Raw genomic sequence first — 12,028 nt, forward strand, 5'->3', positions numbered from 1 at the left:
ACCCTACTGGCTGGTGACCCTCCAGGACAGGTTTGGGGACCACCGGTCTAGAAGGTGTCACAACCTGCAAAGAATCTCATATTCTTATTCTTCAGGATCAACTTGAAGCTTTCCTTTGCAAAGTTGCCCAGCATATGTTTTGTGCCAGTGCAATCCTACTGCACTGAACTTTAGATCCATGCAAGGCTGGCTGTGAGAAAGCATGGCAGTTGGAATCACATACAGACTATTTTGGCTTCTCTCTTGGTTGGTCCACATAAATCACCTCAGTAAAGATGGCTCATCCCCTAAGGCTTGAACTGAGTTGTTTGTGGAGGACTTCTCTTAGATATTGTTCCAACATAGACAATAAATGTGATGCTACTATCCTATATCTCAACAACACATTTTAATGCACAGTGCACATCAGGTAAGCATTTCAAAACATTGCAAGAAGTATCTGATGCAATTAATACTACAATTTAAAAAAATAATCTTTAAAAACACAGGATAACCCAAAGACTTTGTAGCATACAAATATAGAAAAAGAGATTAGCTTAATTTCAATAAAGTCCATTCAAAACAGAAAAATTCTTGACAGACGTGAAAGACTTACAGATGGTTACAAAGCAAACCGACTTTATTGTATGAAATATAAAAAAAGTAAATTACAATCATGTTTCATTTTAGAATAAACAAAAGTACCTCATTAGCTTCTTGAAATATAATGTACTTTTTCCAAGATATTTGGGTTGCATTCAGCATAACGCATTGGCACTTAATCAATTAAATATAATTTTCATACAAGTGACTATAGAGGTTTCTCGCTGTGGGCACTTTAAGCAGTAAGCAAACTTACAAGCTAACAGGTAGATTTTAAAAGCGCTACTCGCGCAAAAATGCCCACATGCTCATCCCGCATACGCACATGCAACGCAGATTTTAAAAAGCCGTGAGGTACGTGAGTGCATACCCTGCATGCATCAAGAATAAGGCAGTGGAAAAGGAGCGGGGAATGGGCGGGGCAATGGGCATTTAGAGGCAGAGCCAAGACTTCATTCTGTATTTTAAAAACACTGACCATGGTGCAGGTCGGCTTGTTATCCACGTAACTTTACAGCTGGTCCTGATGAGGAGCAACTCTGGGGACCTTGAGTTTCAGGGCTTTTAGCACAGCGTGAGGGTTCGGGATCAGGTTGGGGGCTTGCAGAATGAAAAAGCAGAGGGGTCTTGAACACCTCGATATGAACTGGACAAACTGGTGGAATACCTGGAAAAACTGTTTTTTCCCTCGCGCGAGCATGTTTTAAAATCTGCCTGCAACCGCGCGTAAAAGCCACTAAACTCCTAGCGGAAATATGCAAGGGACATTTACGCGAGTCTTCTCTTAAGAACACGTGCATACATACGCGCGAGAGGGGCATTTTAAATGATATGTGTGTTCTTGTGCGTGCAATTTAAAATTGGAGGGTATCTCCAGTCCCGCGCTAATGGGCGCTCGCACGTTCCTTTTACAATTTCCCTGTAACTCTTCTTCCTCAGAAAATGTTAAGCTGTGAATTTAAAGTATCTGAGATTGCGAGCCACTCACACTAGGATGATGTTTGAAAGCATGATGACATCACCAGTAGGAAGTGCTAGTACAGCAGCAGCTGATCATTTCGGTTTTAGTGATTAAATAAAATGATTGAGGAACTGACGCGCAGAGCTTATAGGCAGAATTCAGAAACAGAATTAATTTCCCCTCTGAGAGTCTTCTTCCTGGTGCTGGCTGACCGATGGAGAAGGACCCCCTGAGCCACTTGCAGGACAAGAGCTACTGTGGCTGGGAAAGCTTTTGCCGACACTGTTGTCCAAATTCTGATAAACCTAAATATTAGCACAAAAAGAAAAATGCTTTAAAGCTGAGCATTATGCAGTCAAAACGTGTATATTTTTCTCATCTCTGTTGAACAAATGGTGATGCAGCCAGCAAAAGTTTCATCATGAATGCAGAGGATTCTTGAGAACACTTGCTAACAATTCACTTATTAAAATTATCACTTGTATTTTTTCTTTCTGCACTGTAAGATATTTTACCTGAATTCCAGGAGATTCTAGTATGAACCCTCCCACCCCCACCCTATACATAATTTACACATTTGAGGGGGGGGGTTATCCCTCATTTTTCCCACTTTAACAACCTCTTGTCTCCAAGCCACACCAGTAGCTCGTTCAAGACTAGCCCTCAGCCTTACTCTACCACCATAGAGGTAGAACCAGTGTTAGACACATTGCGGCCAAGGGAAGATACTAAGGGGTGCCTCTCTCCTCCTATTCCTTACCCAGGTTCTCCTCCTCCAGTCAGGCTCCTCTCTCTCATTCTCCTCCTCCCTTGACACTCTCGATTCCAGGTGCTCTCCCTTTCCATGATCCTGGGTCCTCCCCAATTCTCCTCCCTACTTTCCACTGATCCAAAATCCTCTTCCTCCTCCTCCTACCTCCAACCAATCCCAGGTCCAGTCCCTTCTACTACCTTCTCATTCCTATCCTAGTCCTCTCATTCCTCTATCTCTCCTCCCACCTCAGAATCCCAGGTCTTCTCTCTTCTCCACCCACCCAACCACACAATTCATAGCCCAATCATGTGTCCTCTTCCTGCAACCAGGTCCTTTCCCTTCTCTTCCTACCTTCAGCTCCCCACTCCTGAGTCCTCTCTGTCCCCCTCCTTCTCCTAATCCCCTGCCACTGATCCCAGGCTCCAACCTTCCTACTCCTAAATTATTTTACCTTCAATTTCCCTCTCTGATCTCCAGTCCTTGATCCTCCTTCTTCCCCAGTGTCTGGACCTAGAGTTATTACCCCCCCCCCCCCTTAAATGTGCAGTTCTTGAACCTTCCCTCCCTTTCTGTCTTTCCCCATGGGCCCATTACCAGGCTAACCAGCATTCTGGGCAGTGAAAGGAGGGGAATCCCCCTCCAACATTCAACTGGCTGACCATGGTGGGGGGGGGGGGGAGGTGTAAGAGAGGGAGTAGCTCCTTCAAAGTTCTGGTCACTTTGTGAAGGTTCCTCTTCCAATGATATGGTCACTATTGTGTGCAGCCACATCTTCAAAGAGGACTTCAAAGAGGTGTCCAAAATTTATGGCAGCATAGGTATGGCACTCCGCTCTCTGACAAGATGCCCCTGGTCTTTGATCCTAACCCTCCTCAGTCTCCAGACAGTTCTTCATATCATGTCTATGTCAAGCATCTTAGCCATGACAAAGATATTTAGGCAAGCTTACAAGTCTGTGAAAAATACACTGCTGATACATTAACTAAATGAGTACATTTTGCTTCTGCCATAAGAGAAGACTAATTCAGAGCTTGCAGAAAAATCACCACCTGACACAGGCCTTTTCTCTGCTGACTGGAGAGAAATACCATCTCATCAGTCTTGTAGAAAGTGACTACTTGTCCATCAACCTGTCTATTCTGAGAGAATGTTTAGTCCTGTTGCCAGTATTGCCAATGGACTCTGAAGTTACCTACTGCACCACAAATACAAAACAGCTACTATTCACAAAGGTTAGCCATGTTAACATTCAAAATATTCTGGGATAATTTAGAAAGATAATACAGATTCCAGTAGTAATGACCTTACAGCCGTTGCTGAGACTGCTCCGTACGTCATTTGCAGTGATGATAATGATGAGGGTGACACTGATGAAGCTGCTAAAATAGTTCATGGCACCGTTGCTGAGGAAGAATGGCATTACCCAATCCCTAGTTTGTTCATCCTGGTCTTCAATACTTTGGCTGTCAAGCCTGCAATGATTGCCACTTCTTCTTCTAACATCACTTCTGTTCCATGATAATTTTCAGAATAACTAAGGCTTCAACTACAGATGCAGAAACATTTGAACCACTGAGTGCCTACCAACCGGTGTCTGTCCAGAGAGAATATTGAGCACTATAGGTGGAATCTATTGTCAATGATGGTCACAGGTGTCTATAGTTCGGAACTATAGAAAAACTTGTGTTATCTTTTTATTACATACAAAAATAGTGGACTATGCCATCTTCACTGGATGAAACTCTGGGGCAATTTAATTTGGAAAGTTTTCTCTGGTTCATCCAGTGATGATAAGAGTTTGTAGTTGTTTGCTTGTTATAATAGACACAGATACATTCTCAGGAAAAATAAATAAAAATTGAAAACAATCCCTAAAAATGGCTAATAATAATTTTCCATATTTGACCCATAAACTTTGATTCAAATGAGAAATCAAACAAATCACAAATTTGTTAGAGTTTGCAGATTTTAGGATTGGCCATACAGTTTTGAAACCTTACACATTTGTTTCCCACGTCGTCTATACTGATGGACAATGATGTACAAAACTACATCACCAATAAAATAATCATAATAAGGCATCCAATTTTAAAATGTCCTTGATTTAGAGAGATTGCAAGGCACTTAAGAAGAGGATCCTTTACATAAACTCTCCAATATTGTGTGACTGTCTGCAAGAAGCACCCACAAACACTGACAAAATCATTTTATGCAGTCTGACCAAAGTTCTTGGGAATGGCTTAATATGGGATAGAGATCAGATATGTTGCCAGATTTTATTTTCAAAACACAGTTCTATGTACAGTAATTATATAGAAACACTATACATCAACTCCTGAAATGCAAACAAGTCTGGTTTTATAGGATAGTTAATTTATGCAAATCAACCTATAACTGGATCAAATGCATAAAACATACATATCTTATGAATATCTGTTGAGGACATTTTGAAAACCAGACCGCTTTGTGGGGTTTGAGGGCTGCAGTTCACCATCTCTACTATAATCCTTAAAGCTAATATATGTAAAAAAAAAAAAAAAATTTAAGGTCTGCAAAACTGTTGAATTTATTTTGATTGATAAAAGACATACCGCAACTTCTGCATCAGAAAGTTGGAATTCCAGATAGGACACTAGTTGAGCGAAATCTGGCCTTTTTCTAGAATCCAAGGCCCAACAGGATTGCATTGCCAAGTATCTGAGGAAATATCGGAAAACATTTTTTAACATTTTGACATGGGCACTGTGGTTTAAAATCCAAACCCCCTCTGGTGGATTTAGGTGACAATAGTCCAAAAATAATCCTGAATGGGCAGGTCACTGGAAGTTTGATTAGCAAATTATAAACCTGGATCACAAGGATTCCAATTTTAGTTCTTAGTAAAAGAAGGCAGAAATGACCTTTTCTGGTTATTTCCATTCAATTTCAGCCTATTTGAAGCTCTCAGTATGATTAGTCTTCTCTCCCCTCCTATTTTAGAGCATCTGTCAGTGGGGAAGATCGGGCTCAGTAGCTCTCTACAGCATGTACTGGGAGACAGTTGTAGACAGAGAAGAGCAAAACACTGTGTGTAAATCTCAAAAAAGATATAGTTGCATTGGAGAAAGTTCAAAGAAGGGCGACCAAAATGATAAGGGGCATGAAACGGCTGCCCTATGAGGAAAGGCTAACGAGGTTAGAGCTATTCAGTATGGGGAAGAGACAACTGAAGCGGGATATGATAGAGGTCTACAAAATCATGAAAGGACTTGAGCAAGTTAATGTAAATTGGTTAATTACTCTCTCAGATAATAGAAAGAATAGGGGGCACTCCATGAAGTTAGCAAGTAGCTCAATTAAAACAAATTGAAGAAAATTCCTTTTCACTCAGCGGATAGTTAAGCTCTGGAATTCATTGCCAGAGGATGTGGTTACAGCAGTTAATGTAAATGTATTTTAAAAAGGTTTGGATAAGGTTCCTAGAGGAAAAATCCAGTAACTACTATTAATTAATAAGCAATAGTAGCTTGAGATTTATTTAATGTTTGGGTACTTGCCAGGTACTTGTGACTTGGCTTGGCCACTGTTGGAAATAAGATACTGAGCTTGATGGACCCTTGCTCTGACCCATTATGGCATATCTTATGTTCTTATGGTCACAGACAGGAATGTGAGAAAAGGTGAAAATATTATGACCATGATGGTCAAATAAGCACTTTAAATCAAGTTAAGAAGAGTAAGAAAGACTAGGAAAGAGGTAGGCAACGTTGGACCTGGAATGCCACAACCAGAACTGGTTTTCAAGATATCCACAATGAATATGTATGAGGTACAGTATATCTGCATGCACTGCCTCCACTGAGTGCAAATTTATCTCATGCATACTCATTGTGGATGTCCTGAAAACCAGACCTGGTTGTAGCACTCCAGGACCAGAGCTGCCTACCCCTGGACTAGGAGATGGGGTTGTGGATATCAACTTTATGTATCTATTCTAATAGAATTTTTACCTGCCAAGTTCAGACTCAGTGTAAATAGCTTGTGATTACTACTGATTTTTTTTTTGTTTTTCAACTTCTTTCCTAACAGTGTGCTCTTTGCCTGACATTGTGTGAGCAGCAGCAGAAAAAAGCACAGGTAATCAGACACTGATGCAATGTATTAGCATCTAGGGTATACCAGTGAGAAATGCTGTGCCAGTCTGCCCCCAGAGAGATAATGTCCCACAAAGAGGGCAGAAAGAGCAGTATAACGATTCCTATTAAACCTTCTAGAAACACATCTAACAGGTCTTCTTGATACAATGCAATGCATTCTTCTCTTCTTGGTGCTTTTAGCAATTGTGCTGGTAGTAGTATTGCTCATCATCCTCCAGCTCTTCAAGAATAACTTTGACATATGTTAAAATGTCTTTTCTTATTCTTATTTATTTTCCAATAGTAAATATTTAGATTTAATATAAATAGAGAAGAGCTGATTGAATAGCAGTGGTCTGGTCAGAGAGCTGGTTCTTAACAGTTCAGTCAAGCAGTGCACTTTTGTTGGCAGGGAGGGTATTCTAGTACCACAGAGTCCAGTCAGGATCTGGTGCAATAGTGCTGCTGTGTGCAGCATCAAGTTAAGAATACAGCTACAATAATGAGTGCACTACATTTGTAGGCAGAGTGTAAAAATAAAAGAATCATCATAGAGGTCCCTATTCAAAAGATTTGTCTCGGTAACTTTGAGAGCTACCTGCACAAATCTTTCCGGTGGATTTTAAAAGCCCTACATGCACCACAGCTGGAAGATACATGTAGACATTAGAGATGTGAATCGTGTCCTCGATCGTCTTAACGATCGATTTCGGCTGGGAGGGGGAGGGAATCGTATTGTTGCCATTTGGGGGGGTAAAATATCGTGAAAAATCGTAAAATCGTGAGCCGGCACATTAAAACCCCCTAAAACCCACCCCCGACCCTTTAAATTAAATCTCCCACCCTCCCGAACCCCCCCCCAAATGACTTAAATAACCTGGGTGTCCAGCGGCGGTCCGGAACGGCAGCGGTCCGGAACGGGCTCCTGCTATTGAATCTTGTTGTCTTCAGCCGGCGCCATTTTCCAAAATGGCGCCGAAAAATGGCGGCGGCCATAGAACAACACGATTCCACGGCAGGAGGTCCTTCCGGACCCCTGCTGGACTTTTGGCAAGTCTTGTGGGGGTCAGGAGGCCCCCCCCAAGCTGGCCAAAAGTTCCTGGAGGTCCAGCGGGGGTCAGGGAGCGATTTCCCGCCACGAATCGTTTTCCGTACGGAAAATGGCGCCGGCAGGAGATCGACTGCAGGAGGTCGTTCAGCGAGGGTTCCGGCGCCTCGCTGAACGACCTCTGCAAGTATCTTGCCTACGCCTTGTATATTCCTGTAAATAGTCCGTTGCAGTTTTTATTTATTGCTTTAATTCCTCCACCTCCTGCTCTTTGTATACTCCTCCTTGTTCGCCCTCCCTGTTCATTGTAATTTCTACCTTTAAAGTTACATTGTAAACCGGTATGATGTATGCATACTAATACCGGTATATAAAAGTTTTTAAATAAAATAATAAATAAAATTATCGGACGATAATTTTAATCGTCGAAAAACGATTCACATCCCTAGTAGACATCGCACCCGCATGCGCTGTGCAGATTTTAAAAGGCGTGTGCATAAGCGCGTATATCCCGGTATGCTCACAAATCGGGAAGTCAAAAAAGGGGGGGAGGGGCATGGGCGGAGTCTGGGTGGGGCATGGGTGGGGCATAGGCTTTAGGGTCTGTAACCTAAGTATTTACATGCTCAAGCACGTGCCGGGGTTCCCTACCGCGTAGCTTTACTTCTGCTATGGATGGCGTGCGAGTTTTAAAATAAAAAATATCAGGGCTATTCAGCGGAGTACGAAGGGTCAGGGTTAATAGGGTAAAAGGGAGGCTATCTAGCTAGGGGGGGGGTTAGGAAGACTTATCCTATACTGGGGCGAACTGGGAATGAACTGGGGAAACTGGTAATTGTGCCGGCGCGTGTATCTACTAAACATCCTCCCCCCCCCCCACTTACGCGGTAGAAGCGGCATTTCGCGCGCAGCCGATTTTATAACATGCACACATATATGCGCGTATATTATAAAATGGCCGTGTCCGTTCGCTTGAGTTGGCATCCGCGCGTACATGTGTGCCTATGCAGCTGTTTAAAAGTTACCGACTTTGGTTTCATAAATCCCCCTCTTCTCCCCCCCCCCCCTTTTCCCCTGCTCTCTGTTTAAATTTTACCAGGCAACGAGTTACCCAGACAAAATGTAACCGGATAAAAAAAGAAGCGGGGTTAGCGCGTTCTTTGGGCGTGGCTTCTCTTTAGCCAGTCAGCGCTGACATTCTGGCACCAGGCAGATAAAGTTATCCGGGTAAGTCTGGTCAGGATGGAGGGCTGTCCTAAAGTTACCTGGATGACTTTACTCGGGCAGGTTTGTCTTTAGCCAGGCGTGTTCAGAGGAACATGCACCCAGTTCTGTCCCACTGACTATCCAAATTAAGTTACCTGCATGATTTTCCCACTCTCAGCTTACTCAATATGGAATATGGATCCCATAGCAGATAAGATGAAGGAGGAGACGCAAACTTTTGCAGTATAAATGCTACCAATAGCAAAACATAGAACATTTAAATTAATCGATGTGTTTTACTATGAGTGGAAAAACACACCCTCATAATTAAAAGGCATTCTACATAGCAGCATAGCAGACACTGGCACTGAAGGACCGTTTGGCCCTCCCAGTATACCCAGATGCAGCTGCCTTCACTGGTTTCCTTCAGACAGAGGGTGATTTGATTGAGTCTGGGGTGGTGATGGTGGGGTAGGATTTAAGGCTCAGAGGCGCTGCTGCTACTGCACTTGGAGTGGTGTGGGGGGAGTGGGGGTATTTAAGGCCTGAAGGGACATTCCTACAGCATCAGACAGGTGGAGGGGTCTTTCAGCTCACAGGACCCTTTTGGTCTCATGCAGAGGGAGCGACGGGGTGATAGTGGCCCACAAAATGACATTAAACCTGGCATTATGTAGTTGTATTTTCCTCTATTTTAAGTTGCTTTTATTATTTTACTTGTTTTAAAAGTTTTAATTTTAACAATTTTACTGATTGATTGGTTTATTGTTTATTTTGTAAACCGTTGAGATTGACAAACAGAATAACGGTATATAGACCTAATAAATAAATAAATAAATAAAACTTCCGTGGAAAATAGCGCATCAGAATTATTTTCCACAGAATACCAGGTTTAATGCCATTTAGTATGCTCAAGATTAAATAATTTATTTTCTAGGAGCTAACCCCCACGTTAAAACCATCCATTAACACGCATTAACAACCGAATTTAGTGCATTTTAGTAAGCTGATACCTTATATAGCTGGGAGTAGTTAATTTTGAAGATCTTCATTTTTTTTTTCACTCAGAAGCTGTTTTCCTACTAATATACCATCCTTTTCAAATGCAGCATTACTCTAATACACTTACATTTTATCTGTAGCATAAAAAGGTTGATCCATTTTAAATCCACTCCGAAGGAGTTTGTAAAAGTTTGCATCGACCTGAATTCCAGGGTAAGGATTGACACCTAGGAAAGATGTTGTAGAAATAAATGTTTAAATACCATAAGCCAATGGAAAAAATCAATGTATCTGTTCCGTTGTGAATCTAGGCAATACTGTACCGAGAGAAAATATTTCCCACAGCAATATTCCATAAGACCAAACATCACTTTTCATTGTGTATATCGCTTCAAATACACTTTCAGGAGCCATCCACTTCACAGGTAAACGAGCCTGCACACACAAGCAAAACAGGTCACACGGTCAGTGAATGATGGTTTGCAGGGGTAAACATCTTGATGCGAGATTTCACAAACATTCATGCACCAAAGTGACAGTAGGATGGATGCAAAAGGCATTGTTAACAGTGTTTCATTTCCCCCACTGAGATATCTTCACTGATAAACACGGAGGATATTTCCCCTGCCACCCGTTCCTCCTCATACGCTTCATTCGTGTCAAAATCTTAGGGACACTCGCCATACATGTATACAGGACAGACCCATAAGCTCAAAGCTTTCTTGATTAGATTTTAATTTTAAAATCTTGCTTTGACTTACATTAAGAGAGAGGGAGCCACCATATAAACCACATGACTATCCACGAGAAGGAACAAGTTCAGAATCTTTTAAATGCTGTTGCTGTAACTAGCTATGCAAACAAAGGCACTGATGAACAGCGCACAGTATCATTCTCAGCCGTGCGCACATTTTTTAAGTGCAAACTCTACTGCCAATGCGTGCAAGGATTTCTGCATACACAAAAAAATGTGCGCACAACATTGTTGGGTCAAGTTTGAAAGCGTTGCTCGTGCTAAAATGCCCATATACACACATACGTGGGCCACGCGTGAGCAATGCAGATTTTAAAAGCCACTAATTATGTGCATATATGCATGTGCGCGAGCAAAAAATGAAGGGGGTGGAGCATGGGAATTCTGGGGTGGGGCTAACAATTACATGTGTAACTCCGTATGTTAAAACCTGAGGCAGCAGCACACGACAGCTTGTTAGCCGTGCATAGTCACTGCTGCTCCTGATTAGGAGCAAGTCTGCAGAAATCACATTTTAGGCCTAACACAACAGGGTGAGGGATCCGGGCCACCTGGCGGGAGTGCAGGCTGGAGAACCAGAGGGGTCTGGATGGCCTCAAGATTGACTGGGTGAAGTTGTAGACTAATTAGGAAAACTGGGACTGTCCCTCGCACGAGCATGTTTTAAAATCTGCCTAGCTATGAGTGCTACAGCTGACAAAGTCCTAAGGAAGGCACGCAAAGTATGTCTGCTTGAGTAACCACATAAAATTAGAAGCATACTTACATGTGGTAGGCGCATTTTAAATCATACGCACGTAAGTGCATGCATGATTTTAAAATTCCAGAGTATCTCCGCTCACGCACCTATACATGCATGTATGGGCGCATGTGCACTTATTTTAAAATTAGCCTTTGTGTATTGAATTTAGTGCCCTCTCACAGAAATTCTATGCTAATGATGGCATTAGGTATTATGCCCCAACACAGAGAGGCATACTGGCTTACCTCCTGTTTTACTAGTCTGAGGTACAGTAAATTTCCTGGAGCTGATGTTAGTCTACAATAGAAGCTGGAGTTCCAATGCCAAGACCCCTAGTTGGGATTTTATGCGTAGAAAACATGCTTTGCGGCTTCCGGTGGTGATGTCATCCTGAGCAGGCAGCTCTAGATCACTCTTTCTGGGAGTCAGCGGTTTTCCCCAATAAAACACCACTAAAACAACACAGTAAGGACCTAAGATACTTAGAGACTTAGCTTCCCCCACCCTCCCGACCCCCCACAAAACATTTTACAGGTACCTGGTGGTCCAGTGGGGGTCCCGGGAGTGATCTCCCGCTCCCGGGCCGTCCTCCCGCTCCCGGGCCGGGCCGTCGGCTGCCACTAATCAAAATGGCGCCGATGGCCCTTTGCCCTTACCATGTGACAGGGTATCCGTGCCATTGGCCGGCCCCTGTCACATGGTAGGAGCACTGGATGGCACGCGCCATTTTTAAAGATGGCGCCGGCCATATGGCGCCATTTTGATTAGTGGCAGCTGACGGCCCGGGAGCGGGAGGTCGGCCCGGGAGCAGGAGATCGCTCCCGGGACCCCCACTGGACCACCAGGTACCTGTAAAATGTTTTT

The 12,028-nt window shown here is 43.0% G+C and overlaps 1 protein-coding gene across 2 annotated transcripts in view; it reads right to left on the reverse strand.

The window, feature by feature from the left end:
- Positions 1–601: 601 nt before the first annotated feature.
- The window catches only part of FLT3 (fms related tyrosine kinase 3), a 223,348-nt gene continuing 211,921 nt past the window's right edge, over positions 602–12,028 (reverse strand). For both annotated transcript variants that reach the window (XM_029602605.1, XM_029602604.1), the window contains exons 21-24: positions 9,992–10,103; positions 9,796–9,895; positions 4,889–4,994; positions 602–1,848 (exon numbers count right to left, since the gene is read on the reverse strand). In XM_029602605.1, the coding sequence (XP_029458465.1) occupies positions 1,714–1,848; positions 4,889–4,994; positions 9,796–9,895; positions 9,992–10,103 (453 nt within the window). In that variant the 3' untranslated portion in view covers positions 602–1,713. The remainder of the gene's footprint in view (positions 1,849–4,888; positions 4,995–9,795; positions 9,896–9,991; positions 10,104–12,028) is intronic.

Source organism: Rhinatrema bivittatum, chromosome 5 (genome assembly GCF_901001135.1).
Source record: "Rhinatrema bivittatum chromosome 5, aRhiBiv1.1, whole genome shotgun sequence".
Taxonomy (NCBI): Eukaryota; Metazoa; Chordata; class Amphibia; order Gymnophiona; family Rhinatrematidae; genus Rhinatrema; species Rhinatrema bivittatum.